General features: G+C 40.6%; 3 protein-coding genes across 8 annotated transcripts; 2 read left to right on the top strand and 1 right to left on the bottom strand.

Annotated features, from left to right (window-relative positions):
• Window positions 1–509: 509 nt before the first annotated feature.
• On the bottom strand, window positions 510–7272 carry anp32b (acidic (leucine-rich) nuclear phosphoprotein 32 family, member B). 2 transcript variants are annotated; one of them, XM_085781083.1, is made up of 7 exons: window positions 7091–7272; window positions 4405–4554; window positions 4194–4316; window positions 3433–3625; window positions 3024–3148; window positions 2865–2931; window positions 510–1203 (listed from the first exon to the last, which is right to left on the bottom strand). In XM_085781083.1, the coding sequence occupies exons 1-7, from the start codon at window positions 7142–7144 to the stop codon at window positions 1121–1123; spliced, it is 795 nt and encodes a 264-aa protein (XP_085637209.1). In that variant the 5' UTR covers window positions 7145–7272; the 3' UTR covers window positions 510–1120. The 2 variants fall into 2 exon arrangements, with proteins under 2 accessions (XP_085637209.1, XP_085637218.1); XM_085781092.1 differs by having other exon boundaries at window positions 510–1200.
• A 2452-nt stretch (window positions 7273–9724) lies between these two features.
• hemgn (hemogen) lies at window positions 9725–11952 on the top strand. Of its 5 annotated transcripts, none has more exons than XM_085781071.1 (4): window positions 9725–9827; window positions 10209–10287; window positions 10720–11342; window positions 11460–11952. In XM_085781071.1, exons 1-4 carry the CDS (start codon window positions 9764–9766, stop codon window positions 11564–11566), a joined length of 873 nt encoding a protein of 290 aa, XP_085637197.1. In that variant the 5' UTR covers window positions 9725–9763; the 3' UTR covers window positions 11567–11952. The 5 variants fall into 5 exon arrangements, with proteins under 5 accessions (XP_085637197.1, XP_085637190.1, XP_085637181.1 ...); XM_085781064.1 differs by having other exon boundaries at window positions 10720–11351; XM_085781055.1 differs by having other exon boundaries at window positions 10209–10299.
• A 1304-nt stretch (window positions 11953–13256) lies between these two features.
• On the top strand, window positions 13257–18236 carry trmo (tRNA methyltransferase O). Its single transcript, XM_085781022.1, has 6 exons — window positions 13257–13454; window positions 13558–13700; window positions 14732–14906; window positions 15538–15695; window positions 16267–16821; window positions 17713–18236. The coding sequence occupies exons 1-6, from the start codon at window positions 13366–13368 to the stop codon at window positions 17946–17948; spliced, it is 1356 nt and encodes a 451-aa protein (XP_085637148.1). The 5' UTR covers window positions 13257–13365; the 3' UTR covers window positions 17949–18236.
• Window positions 18237–18819: the final 583 nt, after the last annotated feature.

Here is an 18819-nt window from a genome sequence, read left to right as displayed (position 1 = left end):
CTTTAATCTCTCCAGTAGTCTTTTTAAAATTATTCTTGCTGAGTTACTAAAACAGAGAATCTCATCCTTGACAGACTTTGGAGCGTACTTCATTTAGCTAATTCAGGCTGCTAAGGCCTTATACAGTAGAGTATTAGCTGTTGGTGAATAACAGAACAGACTGTGGATTTTGTCCCACCATCTCTCACAATGGATTCACTGCAATAGGATCTCCACATGGCAAGTATGGAGAGAAGAAATGAACAGCATGCAACTGCTATTTCCACATACATACTGGCATGGGACGAACTTGTTAAAATATCCATACTTATCTTCAAGACTGGACACAAAGCCTTTCCTGTGGACTTGTTACACAGTCACCATCACTGTAGAGAACAAGTTGAGAGCTGAACAGCAGAAGGGACGGATGAACAAAAAAAAGAAAAAAAGTGGCCATTTGGCCATTATTTCATCCCTTTACGTTCATTTTGGAGCATGAGAAAAGCAAGGCAGGAAGAGAGAAAAGCACAAAATGTTAACATTTTATTTACAAAGTTGTTTTTTTGTCATACAGAAAGTAAAAATGTAGCTACAACCTTGATTTGTGCAACAGGCGGCCACACTAAAAATCATGGCTCACTGGTTGCACAGCTGCTATAGCAATAATTTTATTGGGAAAAATAAGGAACAGAAAAAAAAAAAAAAAGACAAAAAATGAGAAATAATAAACCCAACAACAAAAAATAATTCATCCAACAAAATATTAAAAGCACAGACCCAAAACTAGATACCAGTCCCAAAGTTCTCACACGGGAATACATAAAGAGGGGTCGACAGTGAAATTGTGGAATGCTGAGTGGTGGGCTGCCTGAGAACCTCGGGGGGCCGTGGGGTAGGTGAGGTGGAGGGTGTTGGGTGGCTCTCAGTTCCATTGGGGAGGGGAAGAAAAAAAGGTTTGGGGAGGGAGGGGGCAGCTCCACTCGGCCCACCCATCCGGTACAGTCTTGCCCCGTTAAAAGAGCTCAGAGCTGGGGGGGGAGACGTGGATTACAAAGGCGGTGCGAGTTGTAAGAGGGCGGACGTTCGGGTTTGTGGGGGGTAAGAAGGGTAACTCGGTAGGCTCTTGTTTTCAGTTTTGCTCTTAATCGTCGTCATCGTCGTCGTCGTCCTCATCGTCGTCCTCAGGGTCTCGCTTTCTCTTCTCGCCTTTGCCAGTCTCTGCTTCTTGGGACAAACAAGAGAGGAGTGTTTAGTAAAAGACGAGACCGCCACACTGGCACTGCAGTTGAGTTTTTTCTTTTTTTTATATTGATTAATCTGACAATTATTTTCATGATGAAATCACTTTGGTCTGTTGATCTCATTCACACAACTCAAGTGCAGCATGTTTTAGAAATACGATGACTTAAAGCAATATTTATGAGGTACTCATGGCGTTTTCTTTTTTTTAACTGTGTGAATGGTTTCACTGTGACTACACATTATAATGTTACAGGATAAGGAGCTTAAAATAAAGTGTAAGCTACTCGATCAGCCACAACATTGACACCACCTGCCGAACCAAAACACCTCTGATTGGTCCAAGTATGGACTGAACAAGAGCGCTGAATGTGTCCCGTGGAAACGGGCAATGAGACTTAAGCAGAAAACCCTGTTAATCCTGACCATGAGAATATCCATAGACATCCTGACAGTTGTGACGAGGGGCTTCCTTCGATTGGACTAGTTTTTCCAGCTCATGCCGCAGACCCTCTCTGACTAAGATATAAGATATACAAAGGGGAACTGGGGGGCCATGGCAACACCTTCAACTAGTTGTATGAACATTTTTGCCGAGCGGCCGAGTGCATCGTCCTGCTGAAATCCAGCACCGCCTTCAGGGAAGACTGTTGTCACAAAGGCGGGGTACTTGGTCTGTTTAGGTAGGTACTTCATGTCAAAGTAAGATCCACATAAATGCTGATGTCCCAGCAAAACCTGCATTGTGATGCCATCTTATCCCCATGGTAACACCCACCCTATACTCTCAGTACCCAGCAGTTTTGGTATGAACTGACCGTTGCATACTGGGAACGACCAAAAGATTTGTCGTTTCATGGATACTCTGGCCGTCTGTATCTAAACATCGCAATTTGGCCTTCACTTTAAGTTACTCACTACTATTTCACTAATTTCTTGCTACATGTTGACTTCAAGAACTGGCTGTGAGCTGCTTCCTCATACTGTATAATACCATCACCTGAACATGTGTCAATTATCTAAACACATTTGTTTTGTTTAAAATTGCAACTCGTGTCCAAATAAAACTCAAAAACTAAAGGACGCTCAACCTTTATCTTCTCATTAATACCAGATCCATTTTGTTTCCAAAACTGGACAACTGCAGCTTAAATAAATCCAACCAACGACCTTTGCCCACACAAACACAAACACACACACCACACTTGATTACCAGAGTGGGCAAAACAATAATGCTTATTTTTACTGTTTGGAATTATTTAGCATTTTCAGTTTTAATCATCAAGATTACAAAGAAATTGGTAAACTGGAGGAATGTTAGTTTCATACAAAAGGTTTTAGGCACTAAATACACCTTTAGTTTCTAGTCGAACGGGTGATTTATAATGCTATTAATTTTGCTGGCTTCTTTGTGGTGGCAATTTTCTCAGTGTAAAGTCTAGTTAATTCTGTCCTCCAGACCAAAAAAGAAACAACTTCCTGCTCTTGAAGAAACTTTGTAGCTTGTGGAGAAACTTTGTAGCTTGTGGAGAGATTGGAGTTGTAATCGGACTATGAGTCAAGAAGCACTTAGCTGTAGATGTAGGTGTTTGAGGTTCAAGCTAAAACTAGATGTATAGTTGCTCTTTTGGGAGATGGTTACGTACCGTCTTCATCTTCATCCTCATCTTCATCCTCTTCATCAACTTCTCCATCTTGACCAAAGTCTTCCTCCTTGGTAAATAAAAAATTAAACAAATTAAAAACAGAAAAAGCACGAATCATTCAAAAATATTCATATATTATATATATATAATTTATTTTACCTCATCTTCTCCGCTGACCTCATCGTCATCCTCTTCTCCTTCTACCTCCTCTTCGTCTTCTTCGTCCTCCTCTTCCTCATCAAAGTCCTCCTCCTCTCCGTCCTCATCTTCCTCCTCCTCTCCCTCTGCAACACAAAAGCAAAAACGATCGGTCAACCAGAGACAACACAAGAACGCTGAGATCAAAACATACACTGCATGTTAGACGTTGAAGTAAATCTATATCTCTATTAAAACAAGTTGAAGACAAGCAGCCATGCTATAGATAAAATATCAAAGTACCATCACAGAGTATGCTATTCTTATTTTCTATTTAGCAACAAAACAGCCTTAAAAATAAAAAAAACCTAGGCTTCTAGCTCCTTTCAACAGAAAAGAAAATCAGTCGTTGGACAAAGCAATTCCTTACCTTCATCTTCATCATCATCTACGCCGTCCCCGTCCACCTCTCCGTCAGAGTCGGAGGCTTCCCTGTCCTCCATGTCATAACCATCCAGGTAGGTGAGCTGAGGCAGCAGCTTGAACACGCTCTCTCTGTAGTCATTCAGGTTTGTCACTTCACAGTTGAACAGGTCCAAACTCTTCAGGTTATCCAGCTTTTTCTGTTGATTAAATACAGTTCATGTAAGTGACGATGACATGTCTTGAGTTGACAAGTGAACTATTTACACTGAGCTAGTTATGCCTCTTAATATCTCTAGTGTAGTGGGTAGTGCTGTCTATCAGCAACAGTAAAGATCCAGAGGCAAAGTTGGATTTGCATAATTTTTGCATCAAAAAGATGAACTTTTTTAAAAATTATTTGTCTGGATTAGACAAATATAAACATTTGATTATTTTGTCTAGCTGCAATTTCCTGCACCACTAAATAGAAGAACATCAGATGGAGATGAGTCTCACTTCATTCATGTGATGTGATGCAGTGTAAAAACAACTATTTTGACATTTACATCCAGATTTGTAGCCACATGGTAAATGTTTGTATGCTGTAGAGACACAAAATAGCTTGCATTAGCCTTTACAATACTATGGGTGGGTGTACCACAAGTAGCATGAGTTAAAATAACAAAACAGACAAGGTATCAAGGTATGAATTCATTTTTCATAGGCCTTGTACTGTATGAGGAGCGATACCTACATCTGGCTTGCAACAAGACTGGAAACACATACCAATGGTTCCAACGTGCTGATGTCTTTCAATTTGTTGCCACTCAGGTTTAGATGTGTGAGGTTGGGTAGTTTCTCTGCTAAAACATCGAGGCCGCCGCTGATTCTGTTGTCACTCAACTCCAGCTAAAACAGCAGAAGGAAAGATTATTTCCCGCCCCAGAATTCAGCTTTTCTCATAAAAGAATGAAGGTGAAACATATTTTATTTTTACCTTTTTGAGTTTTCCTAGTTTAGGCAGGTTGGAAACTGAGATTAAGCCAACATTTATCAAACTGAGGAACTCCAGGTTGACAAACTCAGCTGTGAGGCCTTCGATTTTTCCTTCAACTGATCGACAATTGTCAAGGACAAGTTCTCGTACCTGGAACAGAGAAAAGTATAACATCAGATAAACAAAAATATCTAATCTACTGTGATTTATGCATTTCCTGAAACTACCAATACTTTTTCACTCCTAACTAAACTTTTTTCTAAAACATGTAAAAAAATATATATATATATTTATAAAGATACTTATTATAGGCCCTTATCTTTCTCTCTCTAAAAAATAAAATAATGTATTTTTTGTCAGTAAAAACTGAGAAAACAAGCTTGGGAACAATACAATCAAAACGTTTTTAATAGGGGGTGTTGTTTTGCAAAATTACTTTGTGCAAAGTAATTAAAGGCATTTTGTAGTTTCTGTAAAAATATTAGAAAAACAAGTCTGAAGGCGGAGTTAGTTTGAGACAGTTAAAGCTAACACTGGTTGCGCAAGTCAGTGATGGACAAAAACGTTGCAAAAAAAAAAAAAGTTGTTGTAAAACGTCAAAGATCACGACTTCTCCTGTTAAAAACGCCGAAATGGACACTTGCGTCTCCGACTAAAACACTTCGTATCATTGCGTGCTCGATTTTATTTTACCCGGGCACGACAGTTAATGCATTGATTTCTTTGAGACGAGGAAGAGCAAAGCAAAGCAAAGCAAGTCTCTCTCCCCATGGCCTGGTGCTGCTGATGCAGTCACTAATGACAAATGCAATGATTTTTGTGAGCTAGCTCGCTACAGGCTAGCCATTGCCCCCTTTTAAACGCTGCCGTGCGGTAGAGGAGCAGCTAGAGAGCAGCTCTGTCTGTCCGCCCGCCATTAGCCAACCCAACAGCAACGGAAAGGATTGCGAATACACCCTTAGTAAAGAGTCTCTTTTTTCTCTCCGTTAAACCAGCTTTCATTTGGGAAGTGGAATATTCCTTGTCGTCGAGCGAACGACCGATATTGCCAGTTTGTTTCAGGGTAACTGCATCGTTTTCAGGTCGAAGTGGCGAAGGAAATATATTGAGAACGGAAATTTAGTAGAGAGAAAAAAAAACAAAAAAACAAAGATGGAGACCGTTCCTTTCTCCCAGAGCTTCAAAGACGACAGAATGACAACATGGCGATCCCCGAGATACAGTATGCAGTTCTCTGAACGCTTCAATGGCGAAAAGTGATGTTTTTTTCAAGGAAGAGTTCATTTCAGCTACTTTCACATTACATACATTATTTTCGATGTTAAATTTTGTTTTTATTTCGTGCATGGGTCGACAGGGGAAACGCCGACCGTCGAGTTTTTGGCTGCCCACGCATCAAGCGCGGTGCGCCGGATCCCCGTGTCATTCAAGCAGGCTGTCTCTTCGGTTCACGAACGAAGCCGTTGGGGCTAACAATTCGAAACGTTTAATTTCAAAACGGCGTCGAGTTCTGTTTAAACGGCCGTTCGTAGGACAGGGTAGTTGTGTTCGGTGTTTGCAGCCACAACCGGACATATTTTGTTGTCTTTGATCAGTGTAGCGAAGGGGGTAATATGGCGGGAACAAAATACTAAGTTAGGGGGCTGCTCGCTGTCTTTACGATTCTGACTCAACAGACTTCATTTAAAAAAAAGTATGCAATATTTACACTAGTGTAAATACATGGATATGAAATGGTAACGTGGCTATTGCACAAGTATGTGCGTGTGTGTGTGCGCTCTATTTTAGGGGAATTATCTTGCTGCGCTGCACACCCCCCTTTAAAACTTACGGATCGCAACAGCTTTTTAAAAACGTGGCTTTAAAGCAAATCAAGATTATTACAGGAATAGTTGGCTGCTTGCTTGCATTGGTTTTGTGTGGAAATTTCAACTGGCTATATGGTACATAGAGTAACAGTTAAGCTTAAGTGGTCAAGGTATGGATGACTCGTGAACCAAGTGACTGTTTTTTGTGTGTGTTGTCGCTGCTCAATCTGGCCATTGGATATTTTAACGTTAACGCACTGTACAGAAATTTCAAGACATGACTCGGTTTTAGCACAAACGCCTTTAAGTTATAAAGTGGATTTTTTGAAAATAATAATAATAAAAAGAAGAGAGAGACCCCCGTTTTAGCAGTTATGCTAGCAGCAAACATGGCTTCCAAGGTCTGTATAAAATATACCGCTCTACTGTGAATAGCCAAACGCGGCGGCGCAGGAAGCCGATTTCCTAATATATCAGCGTAAAAAGAAGTTTACTAAATGTGCTACCACGGTGGAGTCGAGCTGTATCGTGTGTACCACTGACCAAGGAGGCTGCGAAACGGTTAAAGCACTGCAATAATGCCAGCAAGCTGAGGACTCCGCCGTTTCAAAGTAACGATTGAATATAGCTTTTCTCGTCTCCTTTCCTTTCCCCCTCCTATACGCCCAATCCTGCACAGTGTGGAGGATTAATAAGCTTGTTATGGCGAGTGTTTTCCGCCCTATTATAAACGAGAAAGATAATCTAAAGCCCATGTGGTCACCATTACGTTAGCCACACAGGTCACTCGCAAAGCAAAAAAAAGTAGCAAGCTAAGCTAGCAAGCAAGAGGCTAGCCAGAAAACTAAGGGTTGGTTTTTAAAAAAAGCACGACTCACATCAGACGGTGTCCTGTTTCTTAGCTCCAAGTGGATCCTCTTTTTCATGTCCATCTTGCCCCTGTGAAAGTGAAACTTTTCTCTCTTGGGTTTTAGGTGGGATCTTTCAGTCCAAAGGCAAGAGATGCCCTAATGGAGGGAGAATATAGGACTGTATAATGAACTGAGCCAAACGCTAAGTTAGTCGGAGAGAGGAGACAACCATGGAGGGAAACGGGACTGAAACAAAATATATGCTCAACAGCGCCATCTGCGTCCAGAAACGCCCATCGCCTCTATTAAAGCCATTGCAGTCACAAAACATGACGCTGCCCCGACACAGTCCTATGGTGCAATTTATTTCTGCGAGGAAAGTACTGTACAGTATTTAGTGAAGACAAGAGCCTTTTGTCTGTCTGCTCACTTACTTTCAATAAATGAGTGCAGAGCACGTGCGCATTTTACGTAAAAACACACACACAAAAAAAACCCATTCGACGTCAAAAAGAAAAGTCGGTCAAACGGTGAACTTTTGTTTATCTGTCTGACTAATTAAGTTTGATTAGTCGAAAACCTCCCCAGTTTGATGTAGATATTTTACGCCATGTTGTTGTTATTGTCTCATATTCTGTTATGAAGAATGGCGAACGCCCATCGTCTCAAAGATTTCCTCTTTTTACTCAAACCTGTTGCCTTCCAAAAACAAAATATCTTTTGTTTTATGATAGTCCAGGGAATGAAGACGCTGTAATCATTGTGAGATTTACTTTTTCAATAAACTGCATAATGCAAAAACTGTTGTGCTCTGTTTATTCATAAATGCCAGATTCTTTACACTGTTTTGGACACATAGCGAGGAAAGGAGGGGGTATATTTGGTTTGCAGTAAAGAGAGCATTGTGCATGCATATGGTAGGGTTGGATACCCCTCCACTCCCAACCCCCTTGACTTCCTGAGACACCAGAGCCCTCAAGTAGAGTCCACTGAGTAGCCTATGCATTGTGGATTTTTCTTAGTGAACTATGAATCAGCATTTATATTCTGGATGTTTGACAAGTTAGGGTCTTGTTTTGAGATTCGTAGCATAGAAAAAAATATTGCACACATGAACATATAATTTAGATATATTTCTGTACACCCACCATATTCACTGTCAACGGACTACAGTATAAGCCATTACTAGAAGCTCCTTCAATATTGGCCCTGTGCATGTATGTCACACACACACTGTATACAGTATATTACTCTTTTTTTTTTTTTTAATCAATGTTTGGTAGTTTAGAGGGCACACCAGAAGATGGCACTGTAATATCTCATTTGACATCCCTCAAAGTTGAATTTCATTGTGCAACAGCATGGGTGTGTGAGAGTGGCAGCATATTTATTATTATTAGTCTTTTACTCGTAATCACCCATTTGCAAAGATGGGAATACTTGGAAAAAAAGTCTATGTTTCTGTTTGTTGAACTTACCAGCTGATGAGTTAACCTTGTGCACCCTATGATCTTTTAACTAGCTGAAAATTAATGCAGATATAGGCGATTATCTGAGATGTTCTAAATAGTTTAAATGTCTGTGCAAATCACACTTTAATTCTCAGACAGGGAGACTGTCTTGCAGAATGAGCTTCAGAATATAAGTGGAGGAGCATATTTTCCACTGCAAGACTTCAACCATGAATTACATGAAATCAGGCAATTACTTACCCTTTTCTCACTATAATTTCAGAAAATGTGTGTCGATTACTAGAAGCTCCTTCAATACACAAGCAAGTGAATTTAACAAAGGACTCTCCATGTTTCTCCCACAGTGTTGGAGGCAATTGGCGGTTGGGTGTTATTTACTCTGCTGGACAGCTTCTTTCACTGTGTGGCTCAAACACACACATCAGCGCTCAATGTGCTGTGAGAAGATTGAGAACACACCCCAACCGAGCAGCTCTCCATCTGAGAGATAACATGGGTATGCCCTTACTATAGTCTATGACAGGATTTCTTGCTTGGTCTCTGGCCATTTAATGGCTTTTCATCTTCGTGGTTTACCCCAAGTATTACAAAAGATATCGCTTCACAAGGGGAAAAAAAACACTTACTGTTAATCATTTCTGCATTAGGCCTACTGCAGAAAGCAACACAAAGTGAATATAACCTTGTTTCACATTCAGATCTTCATTTAACTCTTTACCTCTTTTGTACCCTTCAGCAATATTATGCATGTTAGACATTGTTGACAAACCAGTCAATGTAAAATATATAATTTCTAAGTAACAGCAACATTTGACAGATGACCCTCAAAAAAAGAAAAGTGCCTCTGCAGTCTTCTATGAGTGAAAACATTTTACATATACTTTACAGCAGAAGTTAAAAAAAAACAAAAAAAAACGGTATACATTTTCTCCATAACTACATATACAGTATATTGGCCTAGTGCATTTTATCCCTATCATGCACTGCCCACACAACTTGGTCCAGTCTTTTTCTTTTTTTTTTCTTTCTCTGTCAGTCCTGTGCCAACTCCTCCAGCTTTACAAATATGATAAGACCGAAGCTGCAAGAACTCTCCCAGCACTATGGTAATGGTTAACCAGATAATTCATTTAGGGGTGGGAATAGAAAACAGTCAGAAGTTATTCGGGCTTCTCTTCTGGACTCGCGCGCCTTCAATGAGCTGAATTCATTCATACAAGGACTCAGAATGGAGGAGGCTTTGCAACAAGAGAAACAGGAGTCGGAATATAAAAATCCCAATGAGGACCAAGGTAATTTTCAAAATATATTCTCTTCTTTGAATTGAGGTCTTCCAAAAACCAAAATTTCCACAGTGGAAAGTTTAGTGATGCAGTTATTCATTTACATACAGTCTGGTCAACTCAGACACAGAAATATTTTTTGTCAACATCTAATCTGCCCTACTACAAACAAGGGTTTAGTTCATCTGGATAATCATATTTTAAAACCAAGTGAGAAAAATGTTTCAATCAAAGACCTGCCAGAGTTTTGCTAAAGAAAAAGAACTTATTTATAATCCATATAGGCTATGTCACCAGTAGTCTTACATTGACAAGTCAGTGTTACAGATACTGCTTTGTGTGTCTTTGACTTGTTTTCATGATCTGTTTGCATGGATTTCTGTTTTAAAGGTGGGATCGGTCGCAGGCTGCGGGACAGGGATCTTCTCAGGAAGAGAAAGGCTGAAGCAGAGGAGAAGGAGACTAACCAGTGGGTTTTGGGGTAAATTTATTGAAAAGCACAGTCAATGTTTGCAAAGTGACCCACATTTAGCCTACCGCCATGCTCATTCGGAGTAACTGTGTTTGGCTTAGCTTAGACAGTCTACAAATTGAAGAACCTACACCGGCCTAATGACACTCTGAATACATATTCTCACACAGTTTTAGTGAAGACTTCTTACCAGAGCTTGAGTTATTAGACTGTCTATGTTACAGAGCACTGTGAATTATCAGCACCCGAGCTGCTTATCACTTTATATTGAATATGGAGCAAGAGGAAACCAAAGGTTGCTCTGGTATTTCTATTGACGCCTCAGAGCCAGGTCAAGGACTTTGTACTATTAGCTTTGCAAAAGAATTACAAAGAGCTGTATCAGTGACCACTGTTGTTGAGCTTGATTACAATACTCTGTTCTGCCAGGGTGGAGAGCCAGAGGAAAAGATCAAGGGCCAGCGAGAAGAGTGGCACCAAGAAGAGAGGGAGGCCCAGGAAGACTGATCCCACGCTGGAGATATCCCTCATTCAGGAGGAGACGGCAGTTGCTCAGGAAGCTCCTGCAGTAGTGGTGGTGTCTGAACCTGCAGGGATCATCTCAGGTCAAACACCGAGCTCTCTGACCCCGTTGCTCGCCGTGGGAGGCGACACACTGGAGTCGCAACCAGCAGCTGCCCCTGCTGCCCCTGCTGGCCTTATTTCTGTGCCCTTGTTTGGACCTCCCCAAAGCTTTTTTCCTGGTCCAGATCTGACTTCTCCAGATCCAGTCAACAAGACAGCTCTTGTTTTATCCCCAGCTCCTGCTATTGTTATAGATTCGGCTCCAATCCTCATCCAGGATTCAGCTTCAGCTCCAGATCCAGATGCTGTTCAAGTCCCAGCTCTTTCCCAAGCACCTGTTCCAGCTGCAGCTCCTGCTCCCCCCCAGGTGGAGACTCTCTACACAGAGTCACAAGGCAGGGAGGCCCTGGACCAGGTCCTGATTGAGGACTTGGGCCCAGATGAGGAGGAAGATATCAATCCATACCAAGACCAAGGAGCTGATGAAGGTGTAAATGGTATGGAAGTGGTTTAAGAGTTTCTGACAATTACGGTTTTGTAAAAAAAATGAATGTTTTCTCTTTTTATTAACTATGTGCTGTTTGTCTGTCTTTTTTTTTTTTTAGATTTGAGTGAGACACCGTCGGTCAACGTACCCGAACAAAACAAAATGTTCTCGATTCCAACTTTGTCCTCTCCGCCTCTGCCACAAGAGTATTTCCCAGGAAATTAATTCAAATGTTTTAAAATACACTTTTCAGATACTGCCCCAGTTCAGGACATACAAAGCCAGACTTCGTCCTACTCTGTCACAGTTTGTATCTGAGTGTTATTTTGGTTAGTGTGCAGCCTGATGAGTGTTGAGCGTGTGCATTTCTTATTTGAAAAATTGTATAAATTCAAACCAAACCTGTATGCTTATTTATTTTTGGTTTGCGCTTCACTGCTAGTTCATGAATTTCATTTTGTACTTTGCATTTAGTCATCAGCAAATTAAGCTTGTCTTTATTTAAAGGTAAATGACACAAATCACTGATAATGATGTATTTGTAATTGTGCATTTATTTGATCGAATTTTGTAAGTTGTTTTTCACCTAATAAAATACACTGCTTACATCATCAGACTCTGCTTGTTATTATGTCATCCAGAGCCACTCATCTCAGTGTGTAAATGGTAAATGTGAAAAATATGATCAAATGATTTTATACTTTCATTCCCCATTCCCCGTTTGAGACTAGCTGTCTTAATGACAGTCTCAAACATAAGGTGAATCTCATTAATCCAATTTTGATTTTGGGCCTGTCATTGATTCCTGTATTCTTTTTCTGAGGACATCCTGTTGTAACATCCAGACTTTGTATTTGTTTTTACTCTAATGGGGAAATTTGCAGGAACAATAAAGATGAATTCTACCTGATGGATTTAAGTGTAACCACGGCCAAATTTGAACTGGTGAATGTGAACAGACCAATAGCAAACCTTTATCACTGTCTAATGAAATTAAAAAGTATATCTCTGTTACTGCGTATAGTGTGCGCAGTGTCACTCTGACAAACAGCATTTCACCTGTATGTCACTGGTGCTTTTATGTAATTTGTACTTTGTTTGCTAAGGCATGTGTGAGCCAAACATCTGGCCCCTTTGCAACTGCCTGTCTGCAAAACTGTTTTGCTGGTAGTCTGTAAGTTTATCCTTTATACAGCAATACATCCATTAGGCCTATAAGCAAAAGTAAAATTAGTAGTATTAGTATCCTACTTCTATAAGCAAAGTGCACTCATTATGCAGCAGAGTGACCACTAGTAGTGTCATGTCATATTATATGTCAGGATATTTTATTGTTATCAATCATGCATGAGCACATACACACAATTTTAATGTTGCACTACTTTATATTGTATTCCATCTACAACAATACATGTATATTGGGTGATTTTGGTGTGTTTAAACTCTGTATCTGTGCAGTTTTTTTGAATTTCCATGCAACGTTTTGCTCTAAAGGTATAAGCACCTCAGTATGGGTATATTCTATGATATATTCTATCTATGATATATTCCACCAGCGGCTGTTTTTAATTGTGTATTTCTGTGTTTTGTATGTGCTGGTTTTGTATTCATCAATAAAGCTAGTCAAAAAAAAAAAGTAGATGAAATGACTCTTGGCTGCCCCCTGCTGACATAAACTACACTACAGCGGTCCGTAAGCAGCAGTACATATTTATCAATGGCTTTTGCGACATGCACACGTGGATTCTGTGTAATAGCACGCGTATGTTGTTAAATACAAACCTCCTAAATGAACAGGATGCGATGAATTGCGTAAAAAACAAGTCTTTCATTGTGTTGTCAGCCATAGTCTGTCACGTGAAACGCTCCTGGTTGGCCAACTATAAAACACCCAAATGTGTAGCCGACTACTTCCGCAATGAGGAACTCCCGCATGCGTCGCTAACGTGCTGTGTGTTTTTATCTCTTTAGCAGGTAGCAGATCCCAAAAAGCTGCCCTTTTTGTCACATTTTCTGTCTTTAACATGAGTCCTATGTGTGACTGCTGCGGCGAGAACACCAATAAACTGAAGCAGCAGGTTTCTGTGATGAGGAAAGAAATCAAGAACCTGAGGTAGACTACTGCATTGACCCTGTGTCACCATAACATCTGTACGTGTCCTTGTCCTTTTAACACATTATTGACTTTGTCTTATCCTCTTGTGTTCTTCCAACAGGCAGATGTTGGACAGCGCAGTCAGAGCTAATCGTAAACACATGATATCCATTCAGTCTGCTGTCTCCAAGATTGGAGTGAGTGAAGCTGTCAGAGACCAACAACAAACACCAGCAGCATCACCTCAGGCTGCGTTAGAGCAAGGTAATAATCACAGCTGTATGCAAATGTTTAGGCAAATTACACGTTTTGCTATATAAACACCAACCATGCAGCATACAAAACAAGTCTTTCTTCAAATGTTTATTACTTACATACTACTACATGTACTGGAGGGGAAACAGTGGCAGTTACTCAGTAACCCTATCACAGCCAACCTGTCAATCTTGCAGATAAAAAAATATTGATCTTTGATGATGTCGAGGGAAGATAGGATATATAATCAGATATTCGAAATGCAAATTTCCTACTGTCAGTCAGGAGTCAGGACAGTGAACAAGCTTGTTGCGATCCAGAGCTGACCTCAACATCCATGTTAAAACCACTTCAAGAAACAAACTGAAGTACCTCAGAGGTTGAAGTGATGTTCAGACAGAATTGGGTGAAAGTTTCCTGTAAAAAAAAATGTTTGCAAGCTTTAATCTCTGCAAAGCCACATGGCACTGTTACTGTTTGTGTTTATAAAGTTCATACAAAGAAAAGTACATTTGAAGAAAGGCTTGTAATATTGTGTTTTTGCTGTGAAGGTATCTGCATGTGTTTTAACACATTTTTGCCAAGGAATACCCCTTAGCATATAACTGTAATGAGTAGATTTTATTTCATTTTTATTTTATTTATACATTTTCTTGTGAGGACTTAATAAGAATAGACCCTCCTTATCCATTTGCTCTATTTTTGCATGGTGTTGCCGTTGTGTAGGTAAAAATGTTCCTGTGTCAAAGGTGCTCCGTATTATAAAAATAAGTCAAAGCTTCAACTATTGATTATTATTATTATTAATTTATCATGTATTTGATTTCTTTATTAGTCACTTAGACACTGAAATATTTATTTAGAAAAAATCCCCAGTTCTCAGTGTGCATGTTGACAACTTAATACAGATATCTTCCAATAAAGGATGAATGATGGTGCAACACAGGAATGAAAGTGCTTGGTGCGTTTATGTAACATGTTTCTGTGTTGTTACCATGTTGTGAATTAAACACATCATTGTTAACTGTGAACCATTACAGGAAACATCCAGACGGTCCCGATCGGTTACATCAGTTCCTGTTTCTCGGTGAAGAATGGGACACCCAGACAGCCCACCATTTGTGGACCCTCGAGAGCCGAACTGCGCATCCAGCAGAGCGTCTTCAATAACCCCGAGCACGCTCTGGTGGGCCTGGAGCAGTACTCCCATGTCTGGTATGTTGCATAGAGGTTGGCCTACTAGTTTATCTATAACTTACACTGTCCAGCTCATTGTGTGGTGTTGTCAACAAAAAGTATTATTGTCGTCTGTCTCACAAGGAACAATATTAGGATAATTGTCATATTAAGTTGCTGTGGGTTTAATAGGGTTAATGTGGGTTTCAGAGGTTCGCCCACAAGCTTGATTTCATGTCAAACTTCAGGATTTTAGAGTGGATATAGATTGGCTGACATAAGTGTATGCAAAACCATTTATAAATTAGTAATGTACCTGCACTGTGGTTTGAATCAAAAGCCATTAAAATGTCTTTCTGTCTTATCATGAGTTCTCCTTGGTCGAGAGAAGGGTTCTTGTTTCCTGTCTAATGTGGGCGTATGAAGCCTTTTGAGACCAATATTGTGTTAGGGCCATTAAAATTCAACTTGATTTTCGGCTTTTTAAAAGAATGTTTATGCCTGATAGCAGCAATGAGGGGGACTGGATAAAACTCACATAATCAATCACTTGTGGACCTAAGATTTATTCAAAACCCAATTTCAACAGAACCATCTGTGTATATTTTGACATTTGGATCCAACATTTATTCCATGACATCTGTGTTTCTGCATTGTTCCTGTCCTACAGGATCATCTTCCTCTTTCATAAAAATGGGCACCTGAGTTACAAAGCCAAAGTGAAGCCTCCTCGTCTCAACGGTCAGAGAGTTGGTGTGTACTCCACACGCAGTCCGCATCGACCAAATGCCTTGGGTCTAACTCTGGCTAAACTTGATAAGATCGTAGGTGAGTAGTATCAACCAAATGTGTCTATATACAGTGGTTAATGTAAACAGTTACAGTAAGCAAGTGGAAGATTAAATGGTTAAACATGAAACACTCTTTTTGCAATATTTTAAGCAATATCAGAGTATTATTTTTGTTTTCTACAACTTTAGAATGAAAAAGGAAAAGCAGCACCCTGCAAAATAACAGGAAACCCAGACTTGAGCTCAGTTAACTTTGACTAAGGCATCAGACAAGATGTTTACTACTTACACGCTGTGATTTCCAAAGGGGGTGCTACTACTGTAGTACTAACTGTGCAGGGTGCCCAAACCTTTGCTGCGGGTCCTTTTCCTTTTATGTTATTTTGAAAATGTGAATGATGAAAATAAAAAAAATTGTATTGTTTAAAATGTAAAGGGAATGTGTCACCTGTAACTTTATGCCTTTTCGAGATCATTTAATCTTTCACTTGCTACTTTTGCTCGCCACTATATAGCTAATTGTGTCTTTGTGAGGACCTGCATGCAGAAACAAACAACTGACTCTGCTTGGTAGGAACATTATTAACTTCCCTGCCTTTATTTTCTAGGTGACACAGTACACCTGTCAGACATTGACATGATTGCAGGCACCCCAGTCCTGGACATCAAACCCTACATCCCAGAGTACGACTCTCCCCAAACCAGGATTCACATGGACTCAGAGACGTATGAACAAAGCACAAACCAGCCAGATGTAACTGCTATGGAGGACCTGTATGAAGACTCAGAAACAGATGCACAGTCAGGCCTAATAGGTGGAAGAAGGACCGATTGTAATAACCAAGTGAGTCAAGCTGATACCCCTTTAGTAGATTCATCAAGAGTCAGCGCTCAGTTTTCCCTGCCCAGCGACCTGCACGGGGTGCTGGAGGAGGTCAAGGCCTACGTGACCCAAGGTGAACTTAGTCAAAGCGAGGACCAAGTTTCAGACTGTTCAATAAGCAAACCTCAGGAGTCGACAGTGGACCGCCCCTGTTATGGAGAGGAGTCCCACAGCGCCATTGCTGGCTGGATCAGAGAGCCTCCTGTTGCCGGTCTGGAGGTCCGCTTCACTCCTAATGCTGAGAGGGAGCTGGCTGAATTCCTCCCTGCACACCTGTCAGGTAAGACTGTCTCACAAGACTGTATGTGTGACTGATAAGTGATGCTTAACCCTCCTGTTGTCCTTCTGGCTCAAATAGACCCAATCTGTTCCCTTCCTCCATCCTTCCTTCTTTTCTTCCTTTCTCCCTCCCTTCCTTCCTTCCTTCCTTCCTTCCTTCCTTCCTTCCTTCCTTCCTTCCTTCCTTCCTTCCTTCCTTCCTTCCTTCCTTCCCTTCGTCCTTACTTCTTCTTCCTTCCTTCTTCTTCCTTCCTTGAACGAATCTGTTACCTCCCACCATCTTTCTTTCCTTCCCTTTTCCCTTCCTTCTTTCCACAATCCTTCTCCCTTCCTTCCTTCCTTCCTTCCTTCCTTCCTTCCTTCCTTCCTTCCTTCCTTCCCTTCGTCCTTACTTCTTCCTTCCTTTTTGACCCAATCTGTTTTTTTTTTTTTTTATTATTTATTTAGCACAAACAATATCATATAAATAAACAACATGAACAGTCAACATTACTGGGATGTGCAAAGGGGAGGTATGAAACCCAAGAGGGCTTATATGAAAACCTCACCCAACATATTCATAGATCAAATTTGGTACGGTTTAAAAACAAATAACATAGGAAAATAATTGAACAATAATGTTCCCTCCCTCCATCTACCTTTCCTTCCTTCTCTCCTCCCATCTTTCCCTTTGTCCTTTCTTTCTTCCTTCCTTCCTTCCTTCCTTCTATCCCTTTGTCCTTCGTCCTTCCTTCCTTCCATCCTTTCTTCCTTGACCCAGGAGACAACAGGAGGGTTATGAGTGTCTTTTTGGTATCGTTTTCTCCACAAGAGGGCGCTGTTACCGCTGATAAATATAAAAGCAGTCATTTATTACTGAAAACAAACAAACTTGTATACTACACACACACAGGTCCTGCTGAAAGCGTCAGACCCAGGTTCAAGTTTCTGCGCGGTCCCGACGAGGCTGCTGCGGCCATCAGAGGAGTGCTGTCAGCAGACCCACGGTCGGTCTACAGGAGGACACGCTGCGGGGACAAGCTCTTCTTCTTCACCCTGGACACGGCCGACATCACCTGCTGGTTCGGACAGGGTTTCGCTGAGGTGCTCCGGGTCCGACCTGTCGAGTGCCAGCCTGTCGCCCTGTAAGAAACCCTTGTGAACCTGTTGGAGCTGGATAAGTGTCACTTTATATGCATAATATACAAAGAAGAATAAAAAGAGCTTGTGAAATGTCGCTGACCTTGATATTTCCAGATTATTTCTCTGCTCACAAATATCTATTTTTGATTGTTAGATTAATCAGTTAGCCTTTCCTAAAATCAGACAGATGATGATAACAGTTTTATATAATTGTTTAAACCAGGTTTAAAAGCTTTTCATGTGTCATTTATTTTTTCCGTTTCTTCAGATAAAAAATAAACTGCCTACTAAGGATCGAACAGTTTTCTTTTGTTTCTCGTCATTTATTACTTCTATAAGTAGGCACACCAAGAGAGACAAGTCACTCTCCAGCTCTGGCCTCACAGCAGTGGGTGTTTAAATCACAGAGCAAGAGAGTGAGAGGTGGCAGTGAAAGGACGAAGGGAAACACTCATATTTAAGCTGTTGTTAGGTGCATGGATTTACAGTCTTGAATGGACACTCAAAGCAATGAAACCACATGGCTTCAATTTGGTTTTTATCTACAGCTGAGGTAGCCTTCCTGTCCCGTTGTTTGAGGAAATTGAGAGTTAGTGATTGCTCCAAAACATACAGCCAGAGTCATTAAAAAAGAATTTTGACAAGATGAATAAGGAGTCAACATCATGGAGTCTGAGATTGTACAAAGATAAAGAGGGCACGTGGACAACCTAAATCAACAGAATAACTATTGCAAGTTCTCCAAGATGTTTGTCAGGGCTCCAGACTTAACTTTTTTATTTATTTATTTTTTTTACTAGGAGCACACCCTTACTTAAAATTTTAGGAGTGTAAGCAGAACAGAGCGCACACTGTAAATGGACTTGCAAAGCAAAGA

This window comes from Trachurus japonicus, chromosome 1, assembly GCF_045865225.1.
Source record: "Trachurus japonicus isolate A0001 chromosome 1, Traja_1.0".
Taxonomy (NCBI): Eukaryota; Metazoa; Chordata; class Actinopteri; order Carangiformes; family Carangidae; genus Trachurus; species Trachurus japonicus.
This window is presented reverse-complemented; position numbering and strand designations above follow the sequence as displayed.